This window comes from Pinus tabuliformis, chromosome J (genome assembly GCF_031772625.1).
Source record: "Pinus tabuliformis cultivar Carrire ecotype Pingquan chromosome J, CPIR1, whole genome shotgun sequence".
NCBI lineage: Eukaryota > Viridiplantae > Streptophyta > Pinopsida > Pinales > Pinaceae > Pinus > Pinus tabuliformis.
In genome coordinates this window covers 411,834,604-411,848,073 of record NC_142295.1, presented here as the reverse complement: position 1 = coordinate 411,848,073, position 13,470 = coordinate 411,834,604, and the positions used below count along the sequence as shown (strand labels likewise).

At 40.4% G+C, this 13,470-nt stretch overlaps 1 protein-coding gene across 1 annotated transcript in view; it reads right to left on the bottom strand.

The window, feature by feature from the left end:
- Positions 1-9,146, bottom strand: part of LOC149227581 (putative LRR receptor-like serine/threonine-protein kinase At1g56130) — a 317,042-nt gene extending 307,896 nt beyond the window's left edge. Inside the window, exon 1 of the mRNA XM_089380542.1 lies at positions 8,911-9,146. Within this exon, the coding sequence (XP_089236668.1) occupies positions 8,911-9,146 (236 nt within the window). The remainder of the gene's footprint in view (positions 1-8,910) is intronic.
- Positions 9,147-13,470: the final 4,324 nt, after the last annotated feature.

Sequence of the window (13,470 nt, the reverse complement as noted above, 5' to 3'; positions counted from 1 at the left end):
AAAAAAAAAATGATATCTAATATAATGCACTACGGAAACCCCCAATACCATTAAGTCTGCTGGATATAAATATTGGAATCCTCAAAACCTTAAGTCTACTGGATTTTGAGTGATATCTAAAAATCTAGTTTCTCCATTTGAAATCCAATGAGATCGAAACCACTCTTAAACATCCCGATTCATTTCATGGTAATGTTAAATATTTAATTAAAAGAATTAATTTAGGAATTTAACATTACCATCGATTTCCAACATTGCTAGGGTTGAAAATCTTAACCACCTATGAAAGCAGGGAGCAAATTTGTTTTTGGCGGGAGCAACCAGGGACCAATTTTTTTTTGCGGGAATGCACTCCTAAAAATCATTCCCAAATAGGAGAAATTCAAGAGCGTGCTCCCTATTTTGTTCTCTAAGCTCTTCCATTTAGAGTGTACTTCAGGAGCGGGTGCGAAGGGGGGCGCTCCCCTGCATATTTGGTGAGATCATGTTATCAGTGGGCCCAAAGAGTTTTGGAGGAGCTTTATGGGGCCCGATGGGGGTTCACTTGCTATATTTTATCATCAGGGCCAATTCTGCAGAGTTCATTCTTGGTTCCGTTGCAGTGCAGCAATTCCTATAAAACGAGGCAATTATCAAACATATTATAATTAAAGACACTAAAGGTGTTATTTGGAGCAGATTGTTTGGAGAAACACCTTAGTGTAATAGGTCGTTGGACCCAAGATGAAGATATCTCTAGGATGAGATGATGAAAAGTGACTCTCATGGCCAGAGAAACAATAGAGGCAAATTAATCATTTTCCGTGATTAAAAATGACATAAATAAAATAAAATAAAATAAAAAGAATCACTTAGATAATATAAAAGGGAGGAGCTTCTAGAATGAAAATAAAATAATAAAATAAAAGTGCTTCTAGAAGGTTGGAGAGAGAACTATCAAATATTTAAAAGAGGGGAAAGCAAGTCATTTGGGATCATCTTGGATTTGGAATATTTTCTCTTAGAGAATTTTTGAGAAAAAAAATTCAGGTTTGAAGAACCTTGGGACGAAAACCCTTGGGTTTCTTAGTGTGTTGGATGAAACTCCAACTCACTATTGTGGAGATTTCAATTAGAAATATCATAGAGTTTTATCGGCACTAGTTGGTGAGAAGATCTAGAGAAGATTTGTGGATTGGAAGTGGGGGTCACCCAGATCTCCAAATTGGGCTTCATCTCAGTTATTTTCCAGCTATTTTGTATTGGCATGTAATCATCTTCAGTTAATAAAATAAAGATGAGTTTTGATGCATATGTCTTGTGTTTACTCTAAGTTTCAGTGTTTCTAATTTCTTTTACATCCACAATTTTAATTGTGCTGGTAAAATTGTACAATTTATTATGGTGTATTTTTCCTGAAGCTAATTGGTAGGGATTTTAGCCAAAGACTCCGAAAGGAATATTATAGTGTTTTCAGAGCCAACCTTCTTGCTAGGCACAAAATACTAGAATGGAATTGGTGCTACTATACGCCATCAAATTGGACATGGTTGTGCATGCAGACGTCGTTGAACACGTGAGCGTGTTGAAGGAGTTGGGTTTATTTAGTGAAGATCAGAAGGATTGATCAATTAGAACTAGCCACAAGAGAAGTCTGGGAGTACATGCATACATCGATATGGTGTGGAAATAAGCTGAGCCATCGAGCCGGGTTATTCCTATACGCAAAAGGGATCTTTATCACTATAAATATTTTATGTGTCGTCAGATTGGTAACCATCCACTAAGAATACAATCGCAAGACCACAGATTGGGAATCGAGTATTAATTGTTCAATTGAATAGGAAACACGTCCCAAGAAATTATTAGTTTAGGGCCAAAGATTTATATTTCTAGGGGCCGAAAGCTGAGATTTTGACTTATCGTGCGATAGAATTGTTGGAAGCCGCAGTTTTAAAGTCAAGCAAATCATCGTGGCCAAATTGAAAGGCGACTTATCAGTGATCCAACAGCTTAGTTCATGAATACGTGAACAACAGATAGGGCTACAGGAAGAGTTGGGGTGATAGAGCAATCAAGAAGGTTGGTTCAAGCGAAGCTGGGAGCGTGGGAAAGTCAACAACGACCAGCCCATAGTCTCATACTAGTGGTGGTCCTCGTGAAACACAAGAAAGAGAAGAACAACGAAACAAAAATTGCATTCTCACTCATATAATATTGTCAACTTCATACATCAGATTGCTATAGTTATGTTTCCCTTGAGCAATAAAATCCATTAGTCAATTGCCTATATATTAATTGCGTTATGCTTGTGTGCGGTGGATTATTTTTAAATCATCAAATGACCTGAACATCAGCCATTCAAACCTGAAGGAAAAGAAGAAGAACCAAACAGCCAAAAACCTTCACAAGTTATGACATATAGCCCATCAAGGGTTAAGCATATTACAGGCTATAAAGGAGGTTTTTGGAGAGATTTAATTTGATGTTTGTTGCTACTCATTTTAAGGCAACAAAGCAACAATGCATGATTCCTAAATTTTATGCTGGTAGTATCATTTATGAAATGCTATGGCAGAGATATGAAAGCGAAAACATTGCATTGATATCCTGTAGCTTACAAGTAGGAAGAAGGTTATTCTTGACAACAGTGGTTGAGTGGATCCAATCTTGTGACAGAGGTCGAGTCTTGTACTATCAGGTATTGTCACAAAAGGTCCCAAGTTGTCTCTAGCTGTGGGAATACAAGCATCCATTACTGTTGAATTATTGCCAATGATTGTGTTATAGCAGGTATTCATAGGTACAGGGAAATTTATTTTAGCTGGAGTTGGATGTGACCCATAGTCAACAGAGTTTTACTTTGGACAGTTGTGGGCCTGTTACCCACCAAAAATTGATGACCCCTAGGAGAAACTTTTATCTTATTCATCTCTTCTAACCGATAGCTAGCAGCCCCTGAGAGCCCCTAGTAGCAGATGTGACATGCCATTCATATCTCCACCACCTGCATCAGTCATATATTTCTTCACCCATTTTCCAAGAGCACATGTTGGAAGGTGGGCTTTTGATGAAAAATTACTTTATTCATTTTGCAATCAGGTGCTTATTCTTGTTTGTATTTGGGCATTTTGACGTGGATTATGGAGTAACTTGGAAAAAAGAAGGGTCTTGTCCGTGATCTTGTTCCCTCACCTCAAATTGGGGGTTAATCTTCAATCTTGGTCCAGTGGGACCTACCCTAACAATCCAATGGGTATAAAAGGGGCACTACTTGGGAGCCCAAGATAGAGATAGCGTAGCCCCATCTCTCCCTATTCCATACTTACCACTTTCCATCTTACATTATAAGCCCCTATCCCACCTCTCTTCTTTAGGTTCAATTAATCACTAGTTCTTTGGGATTTGACACCCACACATACTCATACCTGAGTAGGGCCTAGAAATGTACGCTGAGACGCCGATGCAGATAAAAGAAACAAAAAGAGCATATGATGGCCATAAGCAAGACAAAATAAAAATCAAAATGAAAAATAAGGTTGGAACTTACAAATTAGCACATGGGCAAAATCCAAGCATGAAATCTACCTTACTCATATGGCCATCACATGGTTACTGGGCCAATGTTGCCCTATCTCACAGAAGAAAAGGAACCCTTGCATGTCCCAACCCCTGATGGGTGATGAATTGCCCCATCCTAAAAGGGGGTAATAATTGTTATACATCATGTTACCACAAAATCTAGCAATCCTTGGAGGGGGAAACCCTATAAGACAAAAACTAGCTAAAGTGCTAACAACGGGGTAGAGGTACAGAGTAATCAAGCTAGAGTTATTTGTTGAGAGAGACTCAATAATGATTCAAGGATTAAAAGAAGCAAAACACTCTCAAAGAAAAGACCTAGAAAAGAAAAGAAAATTTGTACAGAAAATAAAATATATTCTAAGGTTCCAATTTAATCTACCATGAAATCTACTGTAATGTTCCTAACTAAGATGAACAGTGATATACAAAAAAAATAAACAACCAACACCCGGAAATGAGAAACAATCAGCAAACACCCATAAAAACACTGCAAATAAGAATCATCTGAGCCATATTATTAATTCTTTCCGGAGCAAGTATAATGGTAATGGAATGGTGCACCTGGGCTTGTCTCAATGGACAAGCGTGACCAAACCCAGGTGAGTAAACAACAACTCAAGTGTTGCGCAATTGTTGCTCTAAAGATGATCTGTGCTACCTAGAAACCGCGCTACCTACTGGAAAGGATGTGCTGAAAACTCCACCTCCAATGCTCAGAAAATGCTGCAACTTCAACTTCCGGGTCCTCAACCTAAACCTAGAAAAGGTTTTTCCTAGTTTATACCCCCATAATTCGACCCCAAGCACCACATCTTCCTCCTCACGCTAGGAAGTACAACCTACCTGTAGCTGAATGGAAAGGCCCCCCAAATCACCCCCAAATGCTAAGATGCTCCCCTCTAAAGCTTTCCCCACTTCTCCTAGCTAAATCCAGCTCTATAGCTCCTTCCCCCAACTCCCACGTGTGCCTACTGATAGCTCTCTGCATGGGCTTCAGTCACTGTAAATCGAGCTGCCCAAATGCAGCAATCTCCTGGTCCAAAACTCTCCCCAAAGGCTGATCTTCTGCTAAAACTCCAACTCCCAAGATTTCCCAGCAAATGCTACCCGGATGAATCCCCAAATAGCCTCTGTGTGTTCCCCTCCTGAGTGTTCCAGAAATACACACTGGCTGAATCGAAGGCTGAGTGATATGGCTGTAAATCCTCCGGCTCTCCTCCAAGGTAGTACAAATTTCCTTCCTAGGGTGGCACTCGAGGTCCCCTGAAGAAAGGTTGAGTCTCCCGCCTAGAAAACTCGATGCTAAACAACTGGTAACTCAACTAAGCAACTTGAGCAACACATATGAGTTCGATAGACAAATGATGCTTTGGGTTGGGGAGTTCCTCCTCCTTATAACTTCGTGGCCCTTCCTTCCCCATGTGGGCCCCTAAACAACTAGTAACTCAGCTAAGCAGCTCAAGCAACACAAATGATTTCAATAGACAAATGATGCTTTGGGTTGGAGATTTTCTCCTCCTTATAACTTCGTGGGCCTTCCTTCCCCATGTGGGTCCCTCTCCCTAGCCATTTGACTTCCCCTCCAAGGTAATTCGAATTGCCTAAGTGTCCAAGTGCGTTTTTCCCCCCCGTGGGTGGCCCCCACCTTCCACTAGCGATGTAATTCAGCCCCCCCTTTTCTTCTAAGTTCATAAGTCAAAAATGTATGGGCTCCACTTTTACCAAAAATTATTCAAATTGTTGGAGACTAAACTTGTCACAATATTTTTAGGAAGGGACATTACATCTACTCTAGCATGAGAACATAATATGATGATTTTAGCTATGCAAACGAGATATGTAATGCACCTACACTATCATCCATGTAAACACATTATGCAAGGGATAACTGTAGTCATATAGCCAATGTAACCAACATATCATTAGATCAATATAAAAACGCTTGCCCTTATGAACCATCATGGGTAGGGAAACCAAATATCACAACCTCCTTGGCAATATTGGCTTGATGAGTAGTACGGGTGGGAGGTAGGAAAATAAGAGAAAAAAGTATTGTGATAATGAGCCATGGATGAAGAGAAGGAATTGATGAGCCCCAAATTTGGTAACTTGTTGGGCTCATTTGGCCTAATTATCCTTGTTCAATCCTTCATTTTTCATAACTTATGCATTATTTTTCAGTATGTTTATGTCATTTGTACGAATAAGGGTAGTCACTCTTCCTAGGTGGCTAACACGTGGTCATTTCAGGTTTTTTGACACATGTTGGAGCAAAACCGAGCAATCATGGGCTAGAAGACAGCCAAGCTTGGGGTGAGGATTCGTAGGGGGGTTGTCTATGGCATTAAATAGCCTTCCTCGGGATCTTCACCCCCAACTCCGAGCTCCAAAGGCCACCAAAACCGGATCTAGAAGGCAGCCAAGCAGATTTTGGAAGGAGCTGTTTACTCACAGTTTGGGCAGCCAAGTCCCATAGATTTAGGAGGCCAACTAGGGCCCTCGTGGTGCATAAATGTTAAGGCCTCAGCGTTCATGAGGGACTTTTTGAAACCATTGCATATTTTGCACTAAAGTGCTGTTAGCTCTAGATTGTTCTCTTGTAGCCATTTTTGGCATAACTCTTGACTTATGAATATTTTTTGATAATGAGAAGCAGTCCGATTTTATATCCATTCTGAGTTTTCTATAGGAGCCAGAGCTCTCAGGGTTGGGCCCAACCTGAGAGCCTAGGGCTTCCTTTTTGTACTGTTACCTTTCCTTTATGCATCGTTGTTCTCCTTTCATGCATTTGAAATGTATTTCTGTTGGGCAGATTTAGTTGTGTTGGTTAAATAGGTCACTGTTTATGAATAGAATTGCTTCAGATGTTTAAAATGGATCGGTAGGATAATAACAAGAAGAAGCTCCAAAAAAAGGTCAACAACACTCTCTGTTTCGCCTCATCCTTATTGGATCAGGGGCTGGAACTGAAGAAACAGTGCTGCCCCAACAAAAACACTAGTTTGCTTGACCATGCTATCCTTAGCGTACTGTTTTCATTTGCAGAAGTTAGTTATGGGTTTAGATATCTGAATTGTGCCTTTGCATGATTGATGTACATGGTTTTCTTTCTGAATAAAGCTGTTGTTCATTCGTTTCATTGACAGTTATATTAGATTAGCTAGGACTTCGATTACTTGTAAGATGTTGTTGATTCGGTTAAATGTACATTGTGCAGGGCATCTCTACCACTCTCTCATCCACCTAAGCTTCATCAGAGCCAGCTGTTCCATCTCCTAGCTAGGTTCCTCGTCTCACATCTGTCCTCTTGCCCACGTAACCCTACCTTTTTGTGCAATCATTGTTTCAGCCTTCTTTGAGCCAATTTAGCCATCTACACCTTCTCACCACTCCATCCACCAGTCCCTGGGCCACTACCAGACCCCTATCCTACCTCCATATCCATTCATGCATCTTCCCTCACTCACCCATCCTCCAAAATCCAATTTTTAAACATCCTGTAGAAATTTCTGAACATCCTGTAGAAATTCCTGAACTTCTTGTAGAACCCCTGCAGACTTCCTGTAGAAGCTCACAAATGAGGTTTCTTGAGAGCCAAACTTTGTGAAACTCTCTAGAAGGGTGTTAGGGACTCCTTAGACCCTCTCTGAACCTTCTCGACCTCTTCCAAGCATTTCTCCTCCTTGATCCACCCCTGCACAGTCAAAGAACAGTGAAAGCATATGCATGATGAAACTGACGACTTAATCAAAAATACAAAAAGATGTTTTCTCCAAGTAGAGGTAGTCTAGACACATGTATTTTACCTTCATAGAAGTAATGGCATCTCTTCCAGTAGTTTGCATTCTCTCCTTTGCATCAGTAGGACTAGCTGGTAGAATTAGGGTTTGCTAGGGTTTGCGTTACTTTTTGGCTTTCAGTTCTTTCCGCAAGTAGATTCGCTTCCTTTCAGTTAGCTTTCGTCCATCAGTTAAAAAGCTTCTTCTAAGAGCTCATAGAAGTTGCCCCTAGCAGGACTTGTGCCAGCTGACCAAGTGACAGCTGCGGCAAGAGCTAGTACCTGTGCATACAGCACCGTCGCTTCCAAGTTTGCTACGAACTACTGGGTTGATATAAGTAAAGAAGGGAGTCCCAGGAGTCGCAGCATTATTGCTGCAATACTGGAGCCCACCAGGAATCCAACCTAAGCCATTGGATCCTCCCCTCTAATCAAATAATGGATACTTTAACAATCAAGCTCATAAACTTTTGATGAAAAGTGACTCCAGGCATATCATCCTCATAATTATCCTTGGAAACATGTTGGGAGAGATATGAGGAAGATCAAGGACAAATAAGATCATCATCGGTGTCATATATTGGATCATTGTCAAAATGACGACCAATATCCCATTTGCTTTCTTCTATATGTAGGAATTCAGAAATGTCAACATCATGTGGATACCAAGGAACCATTTCCTTTAGTTTCACATTATAACCAAAAGGGGAGTCACCAAGGTGAATTCAAAACGCCTTGAGAGACTCATGATTCACTTTACAAGCATTGACTTTGATGTTTAATGAAGAACAAGGGCTTCATTCTTGAAATGGAGTCGTCAAATAAGGATTGTATATTGTCGTATGGGTACAAGGCGCATGCTTCGTGTCCCTGGAAATGACACCAAAATATTAGCACAAGTATAGAAGGCCTTGGAGAGGAAAACCCTACAAGACAAAAAATAGATAAAGTGCTAACAATGGGGTAGCAATCCAATGTCACCTTAGCCAAAACCCCCTGCTCTTTATGGACTTTCACCAATGGGAGGAGTCCTAGTAGGAAGGAGATCACTTAAAATCAATATGCTAGGTATAAGGCACAAAGTGATCAAGCTAGAGCTCATTCAAGAGAGAGACTCAATAATGGTTCAAGGCTTCAAACAAGAAAAAGGCTCTCAAAGAAAAATCCTAGAAAAAAAAAAATTTGCAGAGAAAAGAAAATCTATTCTAAGATGCAAGTTTAATCTACCATGCAATCTACTCTAGCATGAGAACATGATATGATGATATTAGCTATTCAAAAGAGATATGAAATGCACCTACACTAACATGCATGTTAACACATTATGCAAGGGCTAAGTGTAGTCATATAGCCAATATAACCAGCATATCATTAGATCAATATAAAAACACTTTCCCTTATGAACCATCATGGGGTAGGGCAACCAAATATCACAACCTCATTGGCAAGATTGGCTTGATGAATAGTACAGATGGGAGGCAGGACAAGAAGAGAACCATGTATTGTGATAAGGAGCCATGGATGAAGAGAAGGAATCCAACCTAATCCATTGGATCCTCCCCTCTAACCAAAGAATGGAGACTTCGACAATCAAGCTCATAAACTTTTGATGAAGAGTGACATCAGGCATATCATCCTCATCATTGTCCTTGAAAACATGTTGTGAGAGATATGAAGGACAGATAAGATCATCATCAGTGTCATATATTGGATCATTGTCAAAACGATGACCAACATCACATTTTCCTTCTTCTATATGTAGGAATTCAGAAATGTCAACATCATGCAGATCCCAAGGAGCCATTTCTTGTGTTTTGCATTACAACCAAAAGGGGAGTTTCCATGGTCAATTCAAAATGCCTTGAGAGATGCTTTCTTCACTTTATAAGCATTGGCTTTGTGGTTCAATGAAGAAAAAGGGCTTCGTTCTTCTAATGGAATCGCCAAATAAGGATGATATTTTGTCATATGGGGACAAGACACATGCTTCGTGTTCCCAACAACGACGTCAAAATTTTAACTCAAAATCTAGCAAGCCTTGGAGAGGGAAAACTTACAAGACAAAAACTAGATAAAGTGATAACAATGGGGTAGAGGTCTATTAGTGTTTGTAGCATCATATGGTATTCTAGTATCAACAGTTGTCAGAGAGGCTAAGAAACACTAGAAATCCATAACCCATGAAAGGTTTCAGGAAAATCCACCTAAATATGACTTAATTAAGTTAATTAATTAGTAATTAATTTTTTCCTAAGTCTAACTTAGGAAAAACGATTACTTAAAAATAATTAATTGAGGAAGGTGAGATTTCTCTGGAAACTCACACGGATCGACTACGAAATCATCTCCGCCATTGATTAAGATTTAATCTTGGTCGTTGGAATCCCACAGTGAGATTATAAGAAGAAGTCAATGGGTAGATGAAGGAACACACTTGAGATCAATTTCCTTGGGCAGTTTGATTTTCCTAAGAGCAGCAACAATTGTCGGAAGAGATCGAGCTAGAAAAGGGAAGCAGAGATAGAGAGGGGCAGAGACAGTGATTCCGGAGGAAGTTTTCCAGTTCCAAAGAGTTAGAAAGAGGAGGCAAAAAATTTTCTACAGGAGGTTGCACAGAGGTAGCGCAGAGCCTCAAGAGGGAAATTTGATTTCGCTGGAGAGAAGCTTGTTTTCAGTTCCAGAGGTCAGAAAGTGTTTCCAGAGTGTCGGAGAGACAATTTCAAGTCAGAAACAGGCAGGACGACTAGATTGGCAACCGATTCAGCCTATGCATGTGATAGTCAGTGCTATGGCGACACAGGACTTGCACGGACCACTTGGAAGACTAGCTTTTCAGAGCTCAGACAGTGTCAAGATTGCTTGGAGAGAGGGTAAAATCCCTTAGAAAATTTTTGCTAGTATTTCTCTTTGATAGATTTTCTAGTTTGGCGATATTTGCCGTACTCAAAATTTCTCACTGCTACTTAATAATAAAAACCCTCAGTTGCTGCATCAATTTTCCCAAATTGGGTTTTCCAAGGGACTTTTGTCCAAAAATAACGGTGTCATATTTTTGTGTGTGTCAGTATTTTCTTAGTTTCCAGTTTATCTTCCGTGGTATTTATTTTTGAATATTGCAGTGTGATTAATTCGTTGTTGTCGTAGAAATAAATTGCATAATTAATTTACAGTTAGAAGAATTAATTTCAGTTGCTGCAATAGAGTTTCAGTGGTGAAATTTTCACATGGTATCAGAGCGTGTTTGATCAAACGGGGAAGCTCATAGGCGAAAGAAGAAAATTCGTTGTGCATAGGGAGAAACAGGACAAACTTTTATGGGGGCTACACAGTGCCTAGCCAGGAAGTGCGAATTGCTTGAGTAGTTCAATTTTTTCAATGCAGTGTTGCAGAAAAATTCGGCTTGCCAGTTTTGAGTGATTCTAGCAGCTAGAGGGAGCAACAATCTACTATTTGCGTTGGACATATTTCTTGTTTGGGTGCAGAAGGGTTTTGTAGAAGTTGCTAGAGAAAAATCAGTGCCAAGTGGAAGAGAAAGTGCACACACAAAGGGAAATTTCTCTCAGAGGGTTTCTAGCCTAGAAATCCAAATTTTCAGTTGCAACTAGCAGTAGCTGCAAGAAGATTTCTCACTCCATAAGGGAGTGCGAATAGCAGATTCAACAGGAAAGTAGGAGGAAGAGGGAGATTTTTGTTCAAGATTCAGAGATGGCCATAATTGGGCTTAGAGATCATGATAGGTTAGAGGGAGCCTCCAACTATCTCATCTGGAAGGCTAGGATGTCCTTCCTGTTAGATGAATTTGGCTTAAAAACCTATGCAGATAATGTGGTGGAAGTACCGACTAATGCAGATTAGCTAAAAGAGTATAGGAAATAAATGGCAAAGGCGAAGGAGATGATCCTGGATGGGGTCCGGGATCATACAGTCTCAAGTATATTGGCCATGATTATGACCAAGGAGATGTGGGATGCTCTCGCTCAACTATATCAAAATCCTTCCGAGCAGTGGAATATGGTCCTGCAAGAGACGTTGAGAAAAATTAGGATGCAAAAGGGTGAAGGCATAGATCCCTTCCTCACCTGAATTCAAGAAATACGGGATCATATTTCAGCAGTTGGAGAGGCGCCTCAACCTACAGAACTTGTGCGTTTGTCTCTGTTACTGATCAAACTAGTAGGGTTCCTAGGAGGGGATCATATAGAGCAACTACTAGGTAAAGGAGCAACAATGGAGTTATAGCCCACTGTCACCTTGGCTAAAGCTCCCTGCTCTTTACGAACTTTCACCGATGGGAGTCCCAATATAAGAGGAATCAAAAGAATGGATGGACCAATGATAAGGTATGAGGTGATTCCTAAGGCATATTCTCAAGAGAGGCTCAAATAATTAGCTTGCTTGTTTTGAAAGCAAGGTGATAGGCTGTCTAGGAAGGGCTAAGAGGGCACTTGAGCCTAGGTTTGGGGAATATGCCTTAACAAGGGGCTTCCTAGACTTAAGGATCCTTGTGAAGAAATGTATTCAATGTAATCTTTGTGGAATTTGATTTATGAAATTGTGGGACCACAAAGAACCCAAGTGGACCCGAACTAGGTCAAGGGTATGGAGTTGATCAACCAGGGAGGGGATTGACCTAATTGGGGAGGAGAATAGGATCAAACGACTAATTTTCTTTTGAGATTTGAATGCAGTGATTCGAGTGAGGAATCTAACCCAAATCAACTTAGGTTAAGAATTTGTCTTATGGCTAGGGCTTGCTATAGCTCGGGATTCCACTGTCGGATTTGCGTCAAACTTGGAGGACCTCCATAGAAAACCCTAGCACATTAGTGGACCAAAAATCGAGGTGTTTGTATGGCTACAAAGGAATTCGATGGATGCCCTAGGTGACCGTCTAGGGTTAGGCCTAGAATTGGGAAGAGTAAAGATAAGAAAGATGAATTTGACCACCAAGAGGATGCGAGGTTTAGTGCCTTGCTTAGGGGGATTAATGGAGTAAAGATACAACTAGATCAAGGAATTTTGTGAGCCAAGAAGCCCTAATTCACCTTCACTAGCCTACCTAAGGGTAGCAACCAGGTTATTAGAGATTTATTCTTCAAATTTGCCAAAGAGATGAAGTTTCAAGGCCTTTCAACCTAAGAGGTGCCTCTAGGAACATTCACCCAATCCCTCAAGAGAAATGCATGCATTACATCACTTATTCAAGGTCCAAGAAGAATTTCGCATTATACTTAACCTACACAAGAATAATGATAACAATAGACATGCATTTGACAAGTAAGATAACAAGAATAACATTAAAAGTTCACTTACATGAGAGAGAGAGTATATCCATTCATCAACTTTGAATTAGAAAGAAGCTCCAAAGACAATAGAAAAAATCCAAACATCAGAGTGCATCAAGAAACTCCAAAACGTTCATCCCACCAAAAAGTGCGAAAATCTCTCAAAAGATACCAATCCAATCCAAGTGATGATGAGAGGAATGAATGAACCTCTCATCAATTTATACAATTCATAAGGGATTTTGAATAGCCTAGTTGGCCTAATTGAGCCCCAAATAATAAATTAATGTGCAACAATAACATTCCTTGGTGATAAGCCCACCAAGATAGCTCAATAATACAAATTAAAACCTCTCAAGAGGGAAAAATGGTAAACATGATGATTCGTTGGGCCGTTGAGAAGGCCTAGTGGAGTCCAAAATGTGCCAAGGTGAGAGAATAGACTCCAAACATAGTGAATAAGGGGTTGGCCCCTTGATATCCAAGCATGTCACATATGGTGTCCCTAAGTGGGTGTGGGGACAAAATGACATCTTCATGGGTCTCCAAGTGGATCAATAATTCCTGTAAACCATCTGGAAGGGCTAGTATGATGAAATTAGCCCTCCCATTGTCTCCCACAATGAGACAGATGCTCATCTGGACCATGGAACATCTACCAAGTGTATGGTGCAAGTGTGAAGCTGACTGGGCATGGTGATCCAAGTGCATTATCCTCATCCAAAGGTGGAACACGAACAATCATTAAATGGTGGTGGGGATCCATGAAGTGCTCTTTGCTATGGTGGAGGTCCATGGCTCTCAATGCTCACCCTACAAGTGCCAATGTAACCCTCTTGAGGG